This window comes from Ipomoea nil, unplaced genomic scaffold (genome assembly GCF_001879475.1).
Source record: "Ipomoea nil cultivar Tokyo-kokei standard unplaced genomic scaffold, Asagao_1.1 scaffold1129, whole genome shotgun sequence".
Taxonomy (NCBI): domain Eukaryota; kingdom Viridiplantae; phylum Streptophyta; class Magnoliopsida; order Solanales; family Convolvulaceae; genus Ipomoea; species Ipomoea nil.
Window position 1 is genome coordinate 740,986 of NW_017617557.1, and position 17,613 is coordinate 758,598.

General features: G+C 36.2%; 2 protein-coding genes across 2 annotated transcripts; one reads left to right on the forward strand and one right to left on the reverse strand.

The window, feature by feature from the left end:
• The first annotated feature begins 413 nt into the window (after positions 1 to 413).
• LOC109183534 (probable aminotransferase ACS12) lies at positions 414 to 3,515 on the forward strand. Its single transcript, XM_019333634.1, has 4 exons — positions 414 to 1,128; positions 1,244 to 1,369; positions 2,064 to 2,224; positions 2,314 to 3,515. Exons 1-4 carry the CDS (start codon positions 616 to 618, stop codon positions 3,167 to 3,169), a joined length of 1,656 nt encoding a protein of 551 aa, XP_019189179.1. The 5' UTR covers positions 414 to 615; the 3' UTR covers positions 3,170 to 3,515.
• Positions 3,516 to 4,160: 645 nt separating this feature from the next.
• On the reverse strand, positions 4,161 to 7,052 carry LOC109183533 (probable LRR receptor-like serine/threonine-protein kinase At1g12460). The gene is made up of 2 exons (XM_019333633.1): positions 5,868 to 7,052; positions 4,161 to 5,765 (listed from the first exon to the last, which is right to left on the reverse strand). Exons 1-2 carry the CDS (start codon positions 7,031 to 7,033, stop codon positions 4,283 to 4,285), a joined length of 2,649 nt encoding a protein of 882 aa, XP_019189178.1. The 5' UTR covers positions 7,034 to 7,052; the 3' UTR covers positions 4,161 to 4,282.
• Between the last annotated feature and the right edge of the window lie 10,561 nt (positions 7,053 to 17,613).

The window sequence follows — 17,613 nt, forward strand, 5'->3', positions numbered from 1 at the left end:
ATAGGACTTATTCCATATACTCATTACAAGACGAGAGTTATTTATAATATATACTTAAAAGTTTTGTTAAACATAAAAATGAAAGTAAAAATTAAACATTTTTTTAGTACTATTGACTCTATTACAATATAGTAACTATTTTCTCAACCTATCAAAGCACAAAGAGTTAATACTGGTCTCATTGAGAATCAAACTCATGACCTCCAATTTAAAAGAGTCACTCCCAAAATTAAACATTCTCCTACCAAAAATTGAAAAGAATGTAATGTCACACCAACTTTCCTAAACTTGTGGCATTTTTTCAAAAAATTCATATTTTTGTCATAATTTGAGAAAGCAAAATAGATCCCAACAACTTTATGATTCACAAAAATTCAAATACTTGTAATCTTGTATGGTATCTATAACCAGAATATATACAAAATACAAAATATAACCAAAAAAAAAAAAAAAGAAAAAAAAAAGAAAGAAAATCTCCGCCACCATTTCCAACTTCTTCGCCTTCACTCACTCCCCCTTCCTTTGAATCCTCCGCCACCACTGCTCACGCCCCTATCCAACTGAGTGGGAGGTTTCACACATTCAAACCACCGCCAGTGCCACCATGTCACGGCCATGACACGCTCCCGAGACACCTCTCCTTCAAGAACCAGTGGCGGCGGCGGCAGAGGCAGAGGTGGCGGCAGGGGAGAAGGGTCGACGACGGCGATGAGGGTGATAGTGCCCTTACAAGGCGTAGTACAAGGCCGCGGTGGGTTGGTGTTAGGCTCCGCTATACCCTGCGTTCTCTTCTACTTCTTGCAGCTCTACCTCAGGAGAAACCGGGGGGGCGGCCCAAACAGCAATAGCAATAGCAGTAGTAGCACCCCGCCGGAGACTTCGTCGTCGTCGATCCAATCGCCGGAGGTGAATTCCGGGCACGTGTTGCAGAGGGTTCAGTCTCGTTTATTGCTTTCTCCAAGAGCCAGTGGAGGGCAAGCTCAGGTGTCCTCCAGGGCTAATTCCGTCATTTCCAGACACACCGATAATAGCCCCTCTTATGTTGGGCTGCAAAGAGCTTCTGATGACCCTTATGATGAATCTTCTAACCCCAATGGCGTAATTCAACTGGGATTGGCTGAAAATAGAGTGGGTGTTTTCTATATTTACATTTAAATTCCTCAAAAAAGTTGTGATTATTAATTATTATGTTTCCTAGAACTTGTTAGCAGTTAATGACTTGTTCCCTTTTTCCCTTTTCTAGTTGTCTCTGGATTTGGTTCAAGAATGGCTGGCTGAGAATGTGAAAGAATCAATTATGGGGCCAGATATGAATATAACAGGAATTGCTACCTATCAGCCCTTTGATGGGTTGAGAGAGTTGAAAGTGGTAAAGATTATGACTCTTTGGCCCACTATTACTTTTCCATGTTGTTGTGTAATCATTGTTTTATGGGGTTTAAGTTTCTCCTTTTTTTCATTCAATGAATGGCTTATAGAATTGATTAATATGGGTGCTGGTTTTATAGAATTTGCAGATTGTTATGAACTTGAATAGCATGATTTTTGTGAGGTTTTCTGTGTGGCTGATTCTTGGCTTCTTCCAATAATGGATTAATCTTGATTCTTGATGAGCCATACAAACTATTCTTGAATTACTCTATGAATCTCTATTGTGTATTGTCATTGAAGCACAGAAAGTGCTAAGTTTTTGCTTTCATGGGTTGAAACAGTTTTCAGCAGTTGTTTGTATAATTTTTGGATGGTTAGGGTTCATTCCTCCTGTTTGGTAAATGGCTGTTAGCTGTTAGCTTATTAGGTTAATTAGATGGTATAACTAGTTGATAACATTAGCTGATTGTAGAAAGGTGTTTGGTAAATTAGCTGTTTGATATAATTTATTTTCTCAAAAAGCTAATTGAAAAAGTTGTTTTGAGCAGCTTTTTGAATTTTAGCATTTCGGAGTTACAAAAAGCTAATTAACCAAACACTTAATAGTGGTCAAATAAGCCAAAATTGGCTGATAAGCTAACTATTTTACCAATATATCTTTGCCCGAGTTTTAATTTTTTGTGGTGCTTCAGGCTGTGACAGGATTCATGTCTCAAGTCATGGAGGAGTCGGTATCCTTCAGTCCATCGCAGATAGTTCTCACGGCTGGTGCTACCCCCGCAATTGAGATTCTTAGCTTCTGCCTGGCTGATCATGGAAATGCGTTTCTTGTTCCTTCGCCATATTATCCCGAGTGAGTACCGTTTCTTGTATAAAACACTTGTCTCGTTTAGTCACGGTTTATCTTTCGTAAAACTAAACTTGAAAACACTTGTTAAGCAGTCTTGACTGGGATGTGAAATGGCGAACTGGAGTTGAAATTATACCCGTTCCTTGTCGCAGTGCAGACAACTTCGGTTTAAGTGTAACTGCTCTAGAAAGAGCGTTTAATCAGGCCAAAAAGCGAGGTCTGAAAGTTCGTGGGCTTATAATCTCCAATCCTTCGAATCCCGTAGGCAATCTGTTCAGTCGGGAGACACTTTATAGCCTTTTGGATTTCGCAGCGGAGAAGAATATTCATATTATTTCCAATGAAATATTAGCAGGATCAACTCACGGGAGCGAAGAGTTTGTCAGCATGGCAGAAATGATTGAATCGGATGATTTGCATAGGAACAGGATTCACATTGTCTATGGTCTGTCAAAGGATCTCTCTCTCCCGGGATTTAGGGTAGGAGTCATCTATACTTTCAACGAAAGTGTTCTGGCTGCTGCTAGAAAACTGACCCGATTTTCATCCGTTTCGGTTCCTTCCCAACGAATTCTTGTCTCAATGCTATCAGATACGAGATTCATTAGCGTGTTCATTAAGAACCATCGAGAAAGGCTCAGAAGGATGTATTCTGAATTTGTCTCGGGGCTAAAGAAGTTAGGTATCGAGTGCATGCAGAGTAATGGCGGCCTCTACTGCTGGGCTGACATGAGTGGTTTAATTCGCTCGTATGGGGAAAAAGGCGAAATTGAACTCTGGGACAAGTTGCTAAATATAGCCAAGATAAACGTCACTCCCGGCTCTTCCTGTCACTGTGTTGAACCCGGGTGGTTCCGGTTGTGTTTTACAACAATAAGCGAAAGGGATATTCCGGTTGTCATGGAAAGAATCCAAAAAGTGTCTGAAATTTTTAAGTCTCGCACTTGAAAAGTTTATATTGATTCATTATATTGGAAGATAATAAATTTGTGCAGATACTTTGGTGTGGAAAGTCCAAATCGAGGATTCCAATCGAGGATTATCAACTGATGCTGAAGCAAAAGAATTCGGTTTCTTCCCACTTTGATGACTCTTTGTGAATCCTGCCATTTTGCAATTTCTGGATTTTACCTTCACCTGGGTTTTTGAATACTGTAGGTAGTCAATTAGTTTGTGCAAAGGCAAATATGTAAAGGAGATCATATAATCCAGTTCCCATGTTCTTCTGCAGACTCATTGTGAGCTCATTCTTTTGTTTTTTACTTCTATAAGCTCAAGGAAATTATTTCTCTTATCCTTTGGAGTTGTACTTAAGTGTTATATAGTAGCAAAAGTGAAAGTAGAGGGGCAACCCAACCAAGTTGGTCACCAAGTTTCAATTCTTTACAGGAGTGGCCTATTGGTTAGTTAGCTATTGATAACTTAAGCTGATTTATCTCCTTGTAGCAGTGGTTGTGGGTTTCTCTCGTCACTCATGACTGTTAAAATGTTGTTTTTTTTTTTGGGTGATGTGGGAAACCCGCAATCGTTACCCGATGGTGTGTACGGAGTAAATCCTAACTTGTGACCCTAGCTGGCAAAGGACCATAAAGAGATAAATCAGCCTAGGTTGTCCATAGTTGATCGGTTCAAACCAAGAAGGTTGAGATTCAAACTTGTAACGTTGTGCCTATAAGTCTGTATCCTTAGCTAACTCTGGGCCCATAGCTGACCGGCTCAACTAAGAAGGTTGGGATTCAAACTCGTGACCTTCGTGATTATAAGTTTGTATCATTCATGACCTTGTGATTATAAATTTGTATCCTTAGCTAACCTGGCTGAAGTTAGCCCAAAATGTTGCTTTGATTCCCCCACTAGGTTGAAATTTTGCATCATGGCACTAGAATGCAGTGGATATGCTACTCTCTACTTTTATGCTACTTTTCTACTATGTTATATGTAAAAGAAATGTTCCTCTTATTAAATTGGGAACTTGAAAAAGAAGAGTTGATAAATAATCCCAAAATGAATACAAAAGAATCTTTCTACCCAAGAACACCTACATCCTCTCCTCCAATGTTGTTATGATTCTGAACCATTTCTGATGGACTCAAGCACCTGAACAACCTCAGCCATGCTTGGTCTTCTCAAAGGAATTTCACAAGTACAAATCAAGCCTAATTTCATAACTTGAATCAACTCATTTTCTACGAACCCCCGCAAACTCGTATCAAAACAGTCTGAAGCCGCGCCCCTCTCTATCAACCCCCTAACATATTCACACAAAATCACTACCTCGTTCGCTGCCGGGCTCTCCACGGGTTTCCTCCCGGTGACCAGCTCCAGCAGGATCACTCCGAAACTATAAACGTCACACTTGTCGCTCAGTCTCATACTCTGAGCCAACTCGGGTGCAACATACCCAACTGCATTGTGGAATTTGGTTAGCCCGTAATTGTCAAGAAGGGGGAGTAGCTTTACCAAACCATAGTCCGACAATTTGGCCTCGTAGTTTTCGTCCAGGAGTACATTCGTGGACTTCACGTTGAGATGGAGGACAGGAGGCTTGCAGTCGTGGTGAAGGAAGGCTAGCGCCCTGGCTGTCCCCAACGCAATCCTGAATCTTCGGGGCCAGTTTAGTTCGGGATTACCCACACCCGTGCTGGTTCCGGGATAGTTAACCCCGTGTAGATTCTCGTACAGGTTCCCGTTTTGAACAAACTCGGATAGTATTAACTGCATACTGGAAGACCAGTAGTAGCCTTGTAAAGGGACAAGATTAGGATGTTCGAGGTTTCCTAACCGTCCGATTTCTTGTTCAAATTCATCTTGGTTTCTGATTCTTCCCAGGGTCTCTAGCTTTTTAACGGAAATGGAAACCCCACCTTCGAAGCTGGATTTATAAACCGTTCCAATTGATCCCCCGCCAATCAGACACTCCTTGTCAAGCAAAGCCTTAGTGCCAACCTCCCAATCCTCGTACTTCGATGGCAAAGTTTTGCTGAAAAGAACGAGCTTTCCAATAATGACATTCGAATCGGATGAAGCGAGTGGAGTGCTCTCGACGATCATCGTCTCCTCTACTCTTCTCCGCTTACGAGCCTTCATATTGATAATCGTTATTACAATGACACCCGCAAGAATTATAGCAGCAGCAACAATAGCAACGATTGTAGAAGGGCTCAACTTAGGCTTCCCGTTCCCGCCTTCTGAAGCAGTGCCACCGGGGGAGCATGGATCGAGTGGGGGCCCACAGAGACCGCTATTGTTAAGGAACGCTGAGGCTCCAAAGCTTTGGATGGTCTCGTTCGAAGGGATCTCCCCGGATAGAAGATTGTAAGAAACATTGAAATGAGTTAGGTTTTTCAAGCTCCCGAGACTAACTGGAATTGATCCAGCTAACCGGTTTTCTGATAAATCCAAATAATGCAAGTTAGACAAATTCCCTATTGTCGTCGGAATGCTCCCATCAATCTGGTTATGATGTAGGTCGAGAATCTTGAGGTTCGACATGTTGTAAAGCTTCTGTGGTATCTCTCCTTGTATCCGATTCCCTGAAATATCCCTGCACCAAGATTCAAGAATTCAGATTTATATTCAAAGTTCAACTAAAAACTATATTTTTGGAATAAACAAACGAGCAATTGGGGATGGTTTATGGACTCACATCTCAAGAAGATACTTGAAGTTGCTAATCTGATCTGGGATTTCACCGATTAACAAGAGATTATGCAAATCGAGAACTTCAAGCAACTCAATGCTCCCTAACTGGTTCGGGATCATCCCCGTAATAGTATTATTTGCCAATCGAATAAGCCGGAGGTTTTTCAGATCTGCAATCCCAACTGGTATAGTTCCATTGAGTTTATTATACCCCAAGTCCAAATACTTTAGAGAACTGCATTTCGCAATGTCCGAAGGAATTTCCCCATAGAAATCATTCCTCGAAACATCCAGAACTTCTAATCTCTGATTACACGTCTCAATATTCCGAATCTCTCCCTGAAACTCGTTATTAGAAATATTGAAATATGTGAGGTTTACCGACGAAAGGACCTCAAAAGGGGCAATACCAGTAAACAAATTGCTTCCGAGATCCAAAAGCTCTAATCTTTGACAAGACGAGACCTGTTCTTGAACACTTCCTTCTAGTACATTGTTTCTCAAGGACAAGTACACCATTCCAGGGATATCACAGATTTGTGAAGGCAAATTGCCACCGATATTGTTAAACGAAAAATCCAACCCTTCTAAACTCTGGCAGTTCCCAATTGATTCGGGAATCGAACCAGAAAGGCCATTGTGTGAGAGCGAGATGAAACGCGTTTTGGTGCAAGTCTTGAACAAAGCTGGAGGAATCTCCCCAGTGTACTCATTTCTAGACAGATCAAGAAACCTTAAATTTGGCAGACCCCCAAGAGATTCTGGGATTGACCCGGATAAGGCATTGGAGCTCAAATTAATCTTCCATAAAGATTCAATCCCACCATAATCCCCGGGAATGTTTCCTGTGAATCGATTCCCGAACAACATAAGAGTGCGCAAGGATTTCAAGCCTGATAAGGCAGGAGAAAGCTCTCCCTCCAGGCTAGTATTATACAACACAATCTTCTCTACCTTTCCATCTGAATTGCAGGCCACACCACTATAATCTTGGCAAGGACTTTTACTAGGGTCCCAAGAACTCAAACTTTGAAATGGGTCAGTGGAAATGTTACCCTTGAATTGAAGCAAGATCTCTTTCTCAGTAATTGTAAAGACAAGATGAAACTCAGACAACCAAAAACACCAGAAAAGAACAAGGCAGTAAGCATATGTACCTATTCTTTTCATGTTCCCAGCAAAACCACCCCAGCATTATATTTGCTGGATCGAATCTTGAAACCTTATGATCTCTGGTTCTCCTCTGCATATACACTAATGCTCTTGAAACAAATAAAGCTCAATTCTTTTTTTTTTTTTTTTAAATCAAGATCTTGACCTTGACTAAACAGGAACATTTGTCACCACTCATAAAATTACTATATAATCATAGATGAAAAAGGGTTGAAATTTAAGTGCATTTATCGGCCTACTTCACATCTTGCCATAGGGTACAAGAAACAAGGGAGATTTGAGTGGTTTGTGCATCTGGGTTTGTGAAAAGACTCAAGATTTAAGAACCCTAAATCCATCCCTTCTTCTTTCTTTCCCAGAAGGATTTGAAGAGTTGAAGAAAGTGGGGTTAGAAAGAGAAAGAAGAGGTGGTGTTATGCTGGGTGGGTGGCAATGACATGCAAAGAGAGAGAGAGAGAGAGAGTGATGAAAAGAAAAATGGGGAAATTGCCTGGCTTACGCTGGAAAGGAAACCATGCTTCTCAATTTAATACTCCTCTGATCTAGCAGGAGTTCTTGCAGGAGACAGGAGTCTACCCCAAATCTTGCTTAACGTAGACTTACATTAATAAAATGTTGATTTCAACACCTCAATTCATTCTTGGGATAGATTAGTCTTTCTATCTAAAGATTCTTGAATCACCGCAATTTACCTATTTACTTTTCAAGTTTGACGGGTGTTTGGTTGGAAGGAAGGAAATGAATTGTAATTCGGTGGGAAAAGAATAAGGTAGGAATAATATAAGAATTCAAATTACATTGTTTGGTAGGGAATAATAGAATTATTGGGGATGAGAAAAAAAAAAAGTGGTATAAAGACTAAAATGTCTTTGTGTAACAATAATAATAACAATCAACAATGATATTTTTGTCATTTCTTACCATTTTTCCTTTCCCAAAAGCATTGAATTATAATTTATGGGGTTACCCTATGAATTGCAATTCAACAAAAGGAAGGAATTAGGTGGAATTGCAATTCCCTCCAACCACACTGTAATTAAAGCCTTCATTGAATTATAATTCAATTACATCCAATCAAACACCACCTAAATGTAGAGATTGGAACGAGAAAATTTCACTTTTTGCGGAGAATGAAATATTGATTCCTGATCGCATTAATATTAAATGTTGATTTATATCCAAAATTGCAAATTACTGTTATGATAATTTCATTTCGTGAATCCTACCTTTTTTTTTTATATATTAGAAAAAAGTAACTGAAAAATTTCTCTTAAATTTTCATTTTCAAGGACTAGGTGCATTTTATGTAGTTTTGACTATCAATTTTTTAAAAATCACTCATCTTCCTTTCCTTTACTATCGAGTCACATTTATGTGAGACCGTCTCACGTATCTTTTATCCGTGAGATCCGTCAAATCGGATCGGGTCAATATGAAATTTAATACTTATACTAACAAATGTAAAACTAATTAAGAATAAAATGTTTATTACTTAAATAGAAAACTGAAATACTTTTGAAAGAAAATGTAATACTTTTACATTTTGATGTAAAAGTATTATTTTTTTCGTATTATATTTTCCTTTAATGAAAAAAATAATACTTTTACATCAAAATGCAAAAGTATTACATTTTCTTTTAAAAGTATTACTTTTTTATCCATATAAGAGCATCACCATCACTGTATAATGTGGGAATAATGTCAGAAAATGAAGCCATGTGGAAGAGAGAAGCAAGAAAGAGAAAAATGGGGTGCATCTGCAAATGTGGAGAGAATTCAGAAATATGGGACCCATCTCTAATTTTGCCCATCTGTGACAGCCATGTGTGGCTGTCACCATTGCGCCCAGCGGGCGCGTGCACTGCACGGTTAAGGCGCGTCTGACAGTAATTAAAGTATTATTATTTTTTATTTTAAAATTCAATTTTCCTTTTTTTTTTCCCTTTTTTCTCTCCCCTCCCATCTTCTCTTTCCTAATAACTCTCCTACATTCTCCCCCTAATATCCCAACTGATAATGTTGCTCTAAGTAACAAACATTTTATTCCTAATTAGTATTACATTTCATCTTGACTTAACCCGTCTCACGAACAAATATATATGAGACGGTTACACACAAATTTTTGCCTAATTATATATGATTTTACCGTTCAAGCTACATCCTTTAATTGTGAAGCTAATCACCCATTTCACATGAGCATCACGTTTATTTCCTCCCATGAAATTCAGGTGGTACTAAAAACCACTAACATATATTGTCTTTGTGTGCTCAACAACCTCAAGTACTGTGTTGTAGCTTATGCTACTACATCTATCTTAACTTCCTTCAAATTCTTTCATCCTCTTAATTGCTAGAAAGAATTTGGATAGTAAACATGATTTACAATGTAACTCAACTCCATCGTAAAAGAAATTTGCTTTACAAGTGATACTCCGCAATGGGAATTGACCGTGTAAATTAAAAAGTATTTTATTAATTTATAACATTGAGAGAAATTTGTATTCTTGTGACAAAAAGGTACTAAAATCGTGCACCCCAACATTCTCACACTTAAACCGACAAGATTGTGGCATAAAATAATTATAATGACTCAATTAATCAATAGAGTCTAGACTTTTACTCACTGCGTACAAGGAGTCCTCCTCATTTTTAGAGGTTGCTCTTCAATACTGCAGCCGGTACGACTCAATCATTGGTCTTTTGTGACAAATTTCACCTCTGGTGAGAAGTTTATATTTTTGTGACAAAAGGTGGAATCACCCACTCCAGGTGCCCCACACCCCGTCCACGACAATTTGTGGAGAGATAAACCGTGGTGAGTCAATTGATCATAAAGGTTAGATTTTTTTTTTTTTTTGGGTATACCCAGAGTTTCCCCTCACTGAATTGTAGGTACCTCTTTTAAGTGGGACAGCTAACCTGGAGATTTAAGACTGCTCCATTTTCAAAGTCAAAGATCGAACCTTTGATCTTTGATTAAAGATGGATGAATCTCTTCCACTCAATCACACCCTCGAAGTTATAAAGGTTAGACTTTTGCTTATTGTTTTTTTGCCCTTCCCACCCTTCCTTTTGGTCCCAAACCCCCCATTGCTAAGAATCTCAATCTCTCTCATCCTCAATGTTTTATAACGATAATAATACCAAAATATTTGAGGTTACAAACAAAAGAAGAAGCCATTTTGTCTGCACTAACCCTCCTTTTCCTTTCACAAATGTGCCACCTTAGGGTATAGAGTATTGTATTGTATTGAATGTTGTGTCTGTTTCAATACAGAACAGAAGCATTTATTCCTTCCACCAACCAAGTCACCAAACACCGCCACCCTATTCAATACCCTGCGGGAATGATGATAGCTACCTTTCCTACCAATCAAAATTTAATTTAAACCCTCTGCTTGCCATTATTGATTCAGTTCTATGCTACAAAGGTTAAAAAACGCTTTCATAACCTCCAGTTTTAGAATGTTTCCATTTTAAAGTAGCAGTAGAAGTGTAAAATTATTCTAATATGATTAGAGATATAAATAGATTGGGGAACTAACATTACAAATTAAATTACTCCTCCTTGTTGCGATTTGTATTGAAATTTGGTTTGATTTTAACCGAGATGGGACGAGTAGTTTTACAGGTTGAGCTTAAGAGGTTTGAGTAGTGTTATGAATATAATCTCCGGAAAAGATTATTTCCACGAATTTTAACAAACACAAAATGTAAGAGACGACAATCTCTATGCTATACAATTCAACATGTCTCTCTTGTATATATAGTGGTGCATATTTTCTTGTTTTTTTTTTTAAGTGGGACAAGTGCTTGTTACAAGTCTTTCCACATCTATTTTCAATCTCAAATGGGTTACTTTGAGATTCAATTTTTTATTCGTTCATTATCCATTTTGAGCATACAATATATTAATCCCTTCATCTCACAACAAAAAAATCCAAATCCACTTTGACCCGACCCAATCGGAAGTGGACCTCACATATATTTGTACCACAAAAAAGCTATTTTAATGCTATTTTTCCAACATGTAGTAGGTGGATTTTTTTTTTTTTGAAAAAATGGAAAATAAAGTTTTATGGTTAAAATCAACAAATTTGTAAATTAGAAAATAAAAAATAAAACTAGAGAATTTTCAGTTTAATAGATTTTTTTTTAATAAATTTTTTTTTACAAAAATTTTTCCAAATATAAAAGCATACCTTTTTTTTTTTGTCCCAAAAATATCATCCTTTCCGGGTTTTTCTCTGTCAATTTAACGGTCCAAGTCCACTCAATTCGCTCTAGGGGATCGTCACGGTCCAGGTCCACTCAATTCGCTCTAGGGGATCGTCACTTGTGGAAATTGAACCCGGATCATCCCGGAATTCTTCCCCACAAAGAGAGCTCATTTGCCACTTGAGCTACCCTGTTGGGTTCACACACAAATTTACTCTAGCAACACACCCACACTCTTTTCTACCTACTATTTACTCCACCACCACTCACTATATTGTTATGGAATAAGGGTCAAATAGGTCATCGAACTGCACACAATAATATAATTAGACCACCGAACCTAAAAAAGCTACAATTAGATCCCTAAACTAACAATTTTCTTGCAATTTATCTATTTTGTAAGTTTTCTAGGTTGTTAGCAGGTCACTTTAATACAAAATATTTTTAAAAATATTTATTATTTAAATAATTATTTTAAATTTAACAAAAAAAAAAGAAGAAGAAGAAAGAAAGATGCAGATCGTCTCCAGCCATGGATTCGTCTCCATGGCCGGAGGCGGTCTATTTTTTTAATTTTAAATAACAAATATTTAAAAAATATTTTAAATATATGGTGACCTGCTAACAACCTAGAAAACTTACAAATTAGACAAATTGTAAGTAAATGGTCAATTTAGGGATCTAATTATAGTTTTTTTAGGTTCAGTGACCTAATTGCATTATTGTGTGCAGTTCGATGGCCTATTTGACCCTTATTCCTATTGTTATTTATTACACGTATTCATATTTTTACATTAAAAAAAATTTGAACTCAACTTTTTCTTATAAATTAAAAATAATTGAATTTCGCCATTTTTTTTCCTTCAATTGTGATTGAACATAAAAATTAACAAATTTGAAAAGAATTTACGTACACAGAAGTCAGAACCAATGAGGAAATGAGGATGCAATATAGTTATATATGCGGCACTAACTTCAAAAATTTTAGAAGAATTTACGTACAACATATTTCCAGCGAAGTTGTGTTATATGGTCGGTCGAATGGTATATAAGAAATGACTTTATAAATAGTTTTTATTCATCACTTTAACGTAAACAAAATGAAAAAGGCCCCACTTTTGTTTCTTTTTGTACTTTAAATTAAAATACCACAAAATTATTGTACTTGTATAGTTTAATAATAATAATAATAATAATTATTATTATAATAATATAATAACAATAATAGTAGTGGTAGATTAACGACTTTTTAAAGTATGATGTACGTACTTAGGGGAATCCTTAATTTTATTTTTATTTATTTAAATATTGTAAATATTTTAAAAATATTTTTGGGAGCATCTTTTGGTTGATGCATTGCAGGATGTCCCATAGTTACAGTTGGTTGTCAGACCTTTCCTATTCATTATAGTTTCTTTTAACTATCAACGGAAAGAAACAATTATATCAAAGAACACAAACGGTGAAGATTTATTTATTGAAATAAGGTGAAGATCTATTTTCTATCATCCAAAAATGAGAATATATATATATATATATATATATATATATATATGTTCAGGTGCATTTAAGTTTATCCTGTGCGATTGTGTGGGTGATTAATGTGCGCGAGTTTTGTACTTGCGTAAGTCTTGTACTGAATGTGCGTGAGATTTGCTCTTAATGTGTGTGAGTGTGTAATGTTTAATGTGCGTGAGTTTTGTACTTAATGTGTTGTATACGTTAAGTGCGTCAGATTAATGCTTAACACGCACACGCACACGCACACGCGCGCGCACACACACACACACACACACACACACATATAGAGAGAGAGAAAGGTTCCCGTGCGGATGTGATGTGCGGTGGATTAATGTGCGTGAGATTTGTACTCAATGTGTGTGAGTGTTGTGCTTAATGTGCCTAAGATTTGTACTTAATGTGGGTGAATGTGTAAAATGCAGCAGAATATATTGATGTCAGCTTCTTCCCCATCCCCAGTAGCCATTGTCCCCTCCCTGATGATGATGATGCGGAGGCGGGCTATGGTGGTTAAGAATTATGGGAATAATACAACAGAAATCCACACTTAGCTGTTGTGCAAATTTTACTGTGCGTGCGTCATCTATATAAACATTCAACTGCACTGAAGGTAGCTGATAATCCAGAATCCATGGCCAAATTGAAGGAAGAAGTAACAAGTAGCATGGGCGTTAATGTGCGTGAGTTTCTGTTCTGCTTCCTTCTGAGCTCATAATTCTGAAATATTCACGCACATTAAGCACAAATCTCACACACATTAAACACAATACTCAGGCACATTAAGTACAAAACTCACGCATATTAACATGATGCACATTAAGTACAAAACTCACGCATATTAACATGACGCACATTAAATACAAATCTCAGGCACAGTGAGTACAAATCTCACGCACATTAAGTATAAACCTCACGCACATTAATCCACCGCACATCTGCACGGGAAGCCACAAATGCACCCGATCCCTTCCCTATATATATATATATATATATATATATATATATATATATATATATATATATATATATATATATATATACTATACTATACTATACTATACTATACTATACTATACTAATAAGAGCCCAAGAAAGTTAGGCCTATAATGGGTAGAAAAAATGGCGGTCAAGTTTTTTAATCAAATGATTGGCTCAGATTGATCAGATTTTAATTCTTCCTTAAGATTTCCTAATTTATCCTTAATGAATATGATTATATGTTAAATTTTCCGTTAAATATTATATTTTCTGTTAGTTCACCTAACTTACTCATTGATTTTAATAAGAAAGGTCTTAGGTTCAAACCTCATCTCAATCAAAGTTGGCATAATTAGTACTCTATTTTACTCTTATTAAATTATTATATAATAATTTAGTAGCTACAACAAAAAATAATACATATGCATTTCTTTAATTTAGAATTATGTGTCTACAATGTCTTTATTCAAAAAAAATTATTCATTATCAATAAATTAAATAAGAGAAATAATTTCATTAGTTATATTCGCTACATTGTCACTACAATGTCTTTATTCAAAAAAATTATTCATTATCAATAAATTAATTAAGAGAAATAATTTTATTAGTTATATTGTCTTTATATTTCTCCAATGTAAAAAATTTTTACATTCAAATTTATCAATTGATTATATTCACTACATTGTCTATTATCTTTTTTTGTGCATTATTTTTTTAATTAAATATCAAAATTATAATACAAAATAATGCTATATATTTATTTACCAAGTATTTTATTAATATCCATGAAAAATTAAAAAAAATATAATTAATAAAGCTAATCATATTAACTATTTGAGAGATTTGTGGACAAAATTAGTATTCAAATCACACAACAAATTAAAGTGGGAAACTAGCTCGTAATGTTATTGTTTGGCAATCAGCAGTTAGCTCTTCAATATTAGTATATATTTAATATTTATGCCCTAATTTTTATTTGATCTCTCGTTATGTCCCGTATTTGGTTTCAACCATATCTATACAATTATTTTATTGACAATTATAATCAATTTGACTATATTATCTTGCATTTGTAAACTTAGAATGACCTATTTAAATACACAAATTCAACATTCAATTATCTATGCATGAAAAATTTTAATATAATCTTGCTTTGATATACTTTAAAATACTTATTTAAAAAAAAAACATTGGGCATTATCCCAATTGCGCAATGCGCGTAAAAAACTAGTATATATATATTCATTCGTACTTTTATGAATACTTTCTCTTTCATAACCCAACATTCTAAACTTCTGCCTTTATAGCCATCATTAAACTATAACATCACACAATATAATGAGTGAATGGATATGGAATATTTGGTGTGCGAATATTGAATTGTAATTTTGAGAATATTAATTGTCTTATCAAAGTTATGACGTAAGTTTCATTTATTTTCTTTTTAGATAATTTGATAATTTTAACATATTTATTGCACAATATATACTTAGGAATCCAATACTGATAATATATATATACGTAATAAGTACCGTTTATCATGTTGATCAGTAATGATGTTGATTAAGACATAGTAGCATTTGTATAATATTATAGTGGTGGCCCATAGTACTTGATTGTATCTAGTATTATTAGAAATTATTTTCAATAATATAATATTAGGTACAATAAAAAAAAGTTTTGAATAATGTTAGATACAATTCATCAATCATGGATTGTACATGGTATAATCTAGAATGAATACCGGGATGTACTCGATACAATCCATGATTGTACTTGATATTCTTGGAAATGATTTTCAATGTTACCAGGTATAATTAGAAATCATTCCAATATATACAAATGCCACTACGCGCGTTTTAGGCCTTGTTTGGTAAAAAAATTGACTTATAGGTCAATTTTGGCGTGTTTAACCACTATTAATTGTTTGATTTAGTTAAAATATCAATATAAGTGTTTAGTTAATTAGCTTTTTGCAACTCCAAAATGCTAAAATTCAAAAAGCTACTCCAAGCAACTTTTTCAATTAGTTTTTTTTTTTTTTTTTTCAAAAAAGAAATTATACTAAACACTTTTCTACAACAGCTAATATTATCAACTAGTTATACCCTCTAGTCAACAATATAATGCTGCAGCATTTTCTATACATAATAGTGCAATATACTTTTATAAATATTATATAGAGTATGTATTAACTTTGAGAATATTAGTATAATGTTTTTTTTTTTGAGTGTACCTAGGATTTTCAGCGTCGGACACAGTAATTAATTAATTCCTGAATTGTAGACAACTCTTTTAGATGAGACAACTAGCCTGGAAATTTAAGATTGCTCCATATCCAAAGTCAAGGATCCAACCCTTGATTTTTGGTTAATGTTATTAGTATAATGTTGTGTGCTAATATGAGATGATTGAATATTACACATTATTGTTGCTAGCTAGTCATACTTGAGGGATTTAGTTTAGTTTAAAATGTAGTTTTGGATGAAATGATTTTGAGAAATGATACATGTAGGATGATGTAAAGTTCAAAAGCTAAGCTATTATAGCTTCTTCGTTATTTTTACCTTAGGATTTCTCGGTAGTGTTGAAAGCGAAAGAAAAAAGAGAGTGGAGAGAGGGAGAGGGAGAGGGAGGCAAAGAAGCATGGGAACCAAAGGGACATTATTATATATTTGTTTCAATTCATCTACTACATTCTTTAATTTTTATTTTTATTTAAATTCAAATTCTTTTATTTGAACGAAATAAACACTCCTTATTAAGGATATATGAGACTCACATTTGTTATCTATGTTTTGTTATTTTTTAGCTCCTGTTGAATAGGTGTATGATAGGTTAGTTGTTGTAACTTCCTACTATCTTTCCTCCTCTGTACACTATTTATAGCTGCCTGAGTTTGCAGTGGTTAATTCATTCAGTTCTATAAACTCTATATGGTATCAAGAGCCCGGAATCTCCTACGAAAGATTTTTTTTTTTTTCCTAATCAATGGCTTCCACCAACACTAATGAGATCATCCAGCTGAATGCTCCCACTCACTTTCCTATCAAATTCACCACCACCAACTTCCCAGTTTGGCGCCGGCAGGTTCATGCCACCCTCGTTGGTCTCAATCTCCTGGGCTACGTTGAAGGTTCCACCAACGAACCGGCTAAATTCTCGGACGATGCTCAATCCGTCCCCAATCAAGACCAAATTATTGTTAGTGCACTTCTAGGAAGCTGATACAATCCAGCCGCTCATCTCGTCGGCCACGACGGCTCATGATGCATGGCAACGCCTTGTTGCAGGTTATGCTAGTACCTCCCGAGGACGGATTATCTCCCTCAAGGCAAAGCTAACCAGAAACCCGAGAGGCATGCGAGCCATAGCGGACGATCTTGCCTTGGCTCAGTGTCCGGTGTCTGATGAAGACTTGCTCGTGTACATCCTGACTCAGCTAGGAGAGGAGTACAACTCCATTATTTCTGCAGTTCGTGTTCGTGAGAAACCCCTTTCATTGGGTGAGTTAGCCGATGTCTTAACTGATCATGAACGTGAGTTGAAGGACGCAGATGATTCCCGCCAGCTGCTATTGGCAACTGTTAATGCCACTCAGCGGACCTCGTCTCCTCGGAACAACCGGCAACGAAATACCACTCGTACTGTTCGTACCAACACAAGCAACCACGACGCCCACCGGTCGACTTGGCAACAAGGGGGGACTGCCAGCTGTTATCTGTAAGTTCTGTAACTTCGCAGGTCATGAAACAAAGGTGTGCCGAAAGCTTGCTAGGTTCCTAAAAGAGCATAATGTCCTCACCGCATAGACTTCGTCTGCGGTCCAGTCCTCGCCGGCATCTCCACCCTGGCTGTTT